General features: G+C 48.9%; 1 protein-coding gene across 1 annotated transcript; it reads left to right on the top strand.

Moving 5' to 3' along the window:
• Positions 1–1,090: 1,090 nt before the first annotated feature.
• Positions 1,091–2,892, top strand: LAESUDRAFT_765391 (uncharacterized protein; the record flags this gene model as incomplete). The annotated part of the gene is made up of 3 exons (XM_040913659.1): positions 1,091–1,354; positions 1,885–2,130; positions 2,170–2,892. The coding sequence occupies 3 exons, from the start codon at positions 1,091–1,093 to the stop codon at positions 2,890–2,892; spliced, it is 1,233 nt and encodes a 410-aa protein (XP_040757312.1).
• Between the last annotated feature and the right edge of the window lie 2,340 nt (positions 2,893–5,232).

Raw genomic sequence — 5,232 nt, 5'->3', positions numbered from 1 at the left:
CCATGTGTGTGCTGGCCACCACCTCAAATCAGTGCACCGTGTGCACGAAGGAGAATCGCGCCACCTCAGACCCTTGCACTTATGCACACTGCGTGGACTGCCATGGTCTCCACCATGCCGACTCTGACCAGTGCCCCAAACGCACTTCTTTCCAGAATGCTGGCCTCACTCCACCAACCTCTCTCGAGCGCCCCGTGCCACCCAACGCTGGCGACTCTGATGTCACTATGTAGCGACGGGCATGACCTTTTCTTTTCCCCCACACTCCTTCCCTTCTTTTCTTCTAGCACCCCCCCGTGCTCTCTCTTAGTCCACCACCTGGCATGCCCGCACTGAATATGGGATCCACATGCTGGCGCAGCAACACTTAAATGCAGGGGATCAATTTTTATCCAGCCTGCTGCATGGTAGGGTTCGTCGCGTGTCACCCACACCTGCTGTTGACTTCCTCTGTCTTCTCCCCCTCCGCCCTGACATCTCTTTGGCCACCAACTGTTTCTGCCCCTTGGCCTGCCATCATGCAGTTCACTAACCCTGGTCTGCCTGGACCCTTCTCAATGTTCTTTAGTTTCAATACCCCACATGCCACTTTGCCTCTGCGGTGGACGAGGTTGGTCTGGTGGGAGTATCTTGGAGATTCGATCCCCCCTACACAGTGTTCCTAATGAGTCAATGGACTGGCTGCAGCTGTGGTTTTCGTGTTGGTAGGGCATATGCATTTGTTAGATTGTCGGCGCTTGTGTGGTCCATGACACAGCTTACCGGGCTTCGTGCCCTTCTACTATATGCCTGCTCTGTTGCGTCTGTGAGGACCTGGAGTCCGTACATTAAATTCCTTTGCTCCCAGATGCATCTGGTCCTCTGTAGTTACACGACTGTATTTACACACCTCCGACCGCCCTTCGGGCGGTATATAAATTGTACTCAAAAAAAAAGGGGGGGCATATAGTCAGACAATTGCAAGGATATCCGGAGCGCTCCCGCGAAGGTTGAAGGAATTGTCTCTGTCTGCCCATGGGAGACTAGTTGGCACTTGCATTTGGGCATCCGGTACCTTAGCTCTACCCTACACCACACCCAACTTCAAGCAATGTCGTGTCAGATGCAAGTGGCCAAAATTGCACTCTCAGTATGCATTTCACATGAACTGAGCAAAAACAGGGTGATCGCTGCTCCTCCCAAGCCCAGAACACCCAAGCAGCAAATTAAGGATGGACACCAATCCGAGAAGCATAGGCAGAGGGAAGCCTCCACCAAAGCGGCAGCTGAGGCATCCATAGTGGAAGCATCTTCTGCGAAAGCTCAAGAAAAGGCTCTTACCATGCAAGAAGTCATCGAAAAGACTGTCCCAAAGGTAAATACTATTCCTCATTATTGACGTATGTAGATATTGCTGACTTTCTGCAGGGCAGCAAACGATCAAGGCCACCTCCGGAAGGAACAGAGGAAGAAGACTGCCCTGCTTACAAAAAAACAAAAAATGACTGCTGATCGCACTGCCAGCAGGGTTGAAGGGGCAAAGCCGAACATGGTGATTATGGAAGGAATCAACAACATCCCTGCTTGCGGTGAAGAGTCGAGTCATATGCAGCCTTCACAGGTGGAAATGGAGAGCTGCAACAGGAGTACTCTTCTGACCGATGTGACATTCAGCAGTATATTCAAAGGTTCATCACAACGTCAATACCGAGTGAAGCTGTACACTCTCAAGGATGGATATTGGGCTGAATGAGAGATCAGCAAGATTCCGATCAACATATGCATGGATGGCCAGGGCAGGAGTCGATTAAGTATGACTTACATTGCCATCTTCAGGCCTTGTGTCCTCTGGGCTAATGCTGCACAATAGTCATCAGGAAGGTTCATGTTCATGCCTTGCTGCAGAACACACAGTCCGTGAAGGCCCACACACAGCTCGTGGAGGCCTGCACACAGCTCACGGAGACCCACACACAGCTCGCAGAGGCCCGTGGTCAGCTCGCAAAAGCCATGAATGACCAAAACTGCATTGTCATGGAGGCAGAGGCTGTGATTCAGGCATGGGATGCAGAGCTCGTGAAAGCCATGAATGACCAAAACCACATTGTCATGGAGGCAAAGGCTGTGATTCAGGCACAGGACGCAGAGCTTGTGAAGACCCGCACATAGCTAAGGGAGACCTGCGGTCAGTTCGTGAAGATGGAGGCTGCGATTCAAGTGCAGGATGCACAGCTCACGGAGGCCCACACTCGGCTCGTAAACACTAAGGAGGACGATGACGATGCCTGTACAGTTGCAGAGGCCCATGGTCAGCTCGCAAAAGTTACGGATGAGAGAAATCGTGTTGTCACAGATGCCCACGTTCAGCTTGCAAAAGTTACGGATGAGAGAAATCGCATTGTTGTGGAGGTCCACGGTCAGTTCGCGGAGGTCCACGGTCAGCTCGCGAAAGTTATAGATGAGAGAAATTGCATTGTCGCAGAGGTCCACGGTCAGCTCGCGGAGGCCCACGGTCAGCTCACGAAAGTTACGGATGAGAGAAATCGTGTTGTCGCAGATGCCCATGTTCAGCTCACAGAGGTCTGCACTCAGCTCATGAAAGTTACGAATGAGAGAAATCACATTGTCGCAGATGCCCACAGTCAGCTTGTGGAGGCCCACGGTCAGCTCGCAAAAGTTCAACAGGACAAAGATGACGCAACTGAACAACTTCAGAAGAACAATATCAAGGTGCAGTTCATTATGCAGGACCAGATAATCACTCAAAACGAATCTCATCAAAAGGATGCCATGATCAGGACACTCAGAAACCAGTATCAGGCCAAGTCAGCCAGTTATAATGAACTCAAAAGTGTGGCCAACAGAGCCATAAAGATCAAGCAGGAAACATCCAGGATGGGTGTTACCAATTGAGACTGTCAATGAAATGGAAGAGGCAGGATGTCGATGTTGATCCTGTCTCTGAAACGAAGTCCATTCGTTCACTCCCCCCATCGCCTACTGCCTCTGATGAGACTGCACCTCTTCTTTTTAGTCAAGTTCATTGTGATGCTCCTTTTCGAAGCCTGAGTTGCAGCCCTCCTCGCTCGTGGACAACTTTGCCACCCACCATTCGGTAGCTCAGTCTCAGTCCTCCTCATTCACGGATGACTTGCCCAGTGACCACTCAGCATCTCAGCCTCAGCCCTTCTCGCTCGAGGATGACTTTTCCAGTGACTACTCAGCGGTTCAGTCTCAGTCCTCCTCGCTCGCGAACATTCCAGACAGCCACGCCTCGAGAACTGAACCGTAGTCTTCCTCGCTCACAGACAACCTTGACGGCCATCCAACTCAGTCGCAGTCCTCCGCACATGTGCAGACGCCCTTCAGGAACAATCAGCATTATCGATGGCATGCTTGGAGAGAGTGATTGGTCTGAAGATGAGGACACAGATGTTGACATGGACAATAGCATGAACGAGACATGGATGAAGACTGCAAGATGCCAGAAGCAAATCTTGCAGATCCACTCCTCCTCAGTCCCCCTACTAACAATGATCCTAGGGTACTTTGGGCAGAACTTATGTATGGGATTGTGCGATGGTCTAGGCATTTTCCCAATTACCCGAGAAGAGCTCAGGGAAGGATAGATGCACCATCTGACAAAAAGGCAGACATTCCTGAAAATGGTCAGGCAGGTGCTCCAGTGACGACACATCCAGATAAAGAACGTGCACTTTATCTGGATGCGTCACCACAGAAAGAAGGGGAACAAACCTCATCGTTATCTGACCCTACGAATGATTGCACTTTGTCTGTGCTTCTGCTCAACCAGACTTCTTAACCACATCATGCAATTGCTGGAGAGGAAAGTACTGCATCCCTCATGCTGGGCCCTTCAGTACAGTTAGCAACTACAAGTGTGCTTGGCAAGAGAAATAAAGCATCTGAGGACGGACCTGATGCTGTTGCAATTCGAAAAGTCCTGCAGCTACCTCTGTTCAAGAGGCAACACATTAATGCAGTATGTTTCCTTTCGTGATAGCCAGTTGCCACGCTAGGAGTAACATCTTATTTTTTCACACAGCTCATTGTGGAGGTCTCCCAATTCAACACTCCTGCTTCATCTTTAGAGATAACCAATGCTCACATGCAAGAATTCTTGCTCTCTGTCAGTACTCATTTGCTGCGCTGATACACACTGAAACAGTCTGCCCTCGTAAATCCTTCTGAAAGAGCAGTCGAGGGCCGTGTGATTCGATAACACATATCTGACAAGCGGAACAGTCTGGACAGACCAGCACGAGGGCCCCCGACTCTGAAGAACCTGAGGCAGCAGTATCATATTACAAAGGGTCATACATGAGGCTCAGAAATGCACTTCAGGCCCCCCCTTCATGGTACCTCTTAGGCCTAACTTTGTCGCTATAGAGTTAGCCCTAATAGGCACTTTGCATGGTATTACCCAGTTCTGGGCATGTTTCAGGTTCAGGATGCATTTGGATACGATTGGGAGTGTTGTTTGGGTGAAGTATGGGAGTGTTTTGGTGAGTTTTTGGGTGCAGTCTGGGAGTGTTTTGGCAGATTTTTGAGTGCAGTCTGGGAGTGTTTGGGTGAATATTTGGGAGTGTTTAGGGTACTTAAACTGACCTATTGCAACACTTACCAGGTGGTTTTACCGGAGTTTTGTCACTGTCACGGGGTGTCAGGGGGCTCATTTTGGAGTGTCCTGGGACCATAAAATTGATGAATTCTGCAAATGTTTTTCTACATCTTCTGCTTCATTTTGATATAAATTGAAAATTGTTGCACCAACTTACTGAAGCAAATGAGCTCATCTGAAATCTGGTTTGCTCGGTATTACCAGTTTATTTTTATGCTTCATTTTTTACTTGCATATTAACAGTTTGAAGTAGCATGAGTTTAAATCATTTCCACTCCTAACTCTATATGTTGGACAGACCACAGCTCATAAAGATAGTCCTGGATGATCCCAAGTTAAATTATTGGACTGTCCAGACCATTCTTTACATGCACATGGATAGACCATATTTTATAGAAAGAGGGCTGGACAGTTCCAGGTCAGACTGCAGGACTATCCAGTTAGATTGATTATGTCTACGGAAAGACCATGTGTTACAAGAATAGCTTTGGACACTCCTAACTCCATACGTTGGACAGACCATGCCTCATACAGATAGTCCTGGACATTCCCAAGTCAAATCATGGACTGTCCAGACCATTTTTACAAGGACATGGATAGACCGAATTTTA

This window comes from Laetiporus sulphureus, assembly GCF_001632365.1.
Source record: "Laetiporus sulphureus 93-53 unplaced genomic scaffold LAESUscaffold_172, whole genome shotgun sequence".
Lineage (NCBI taxonomy): Eukaryota > Fungi > Basidiomycota > Agaricomycetes > Polyporales > Laetiporaceae > Laetiporus > Laetiporus sulphureus.
Note: the sequence above shows the minus strand (reverse complement) of the source record. Positions and strands in the feature narration are given on the sequence as shown.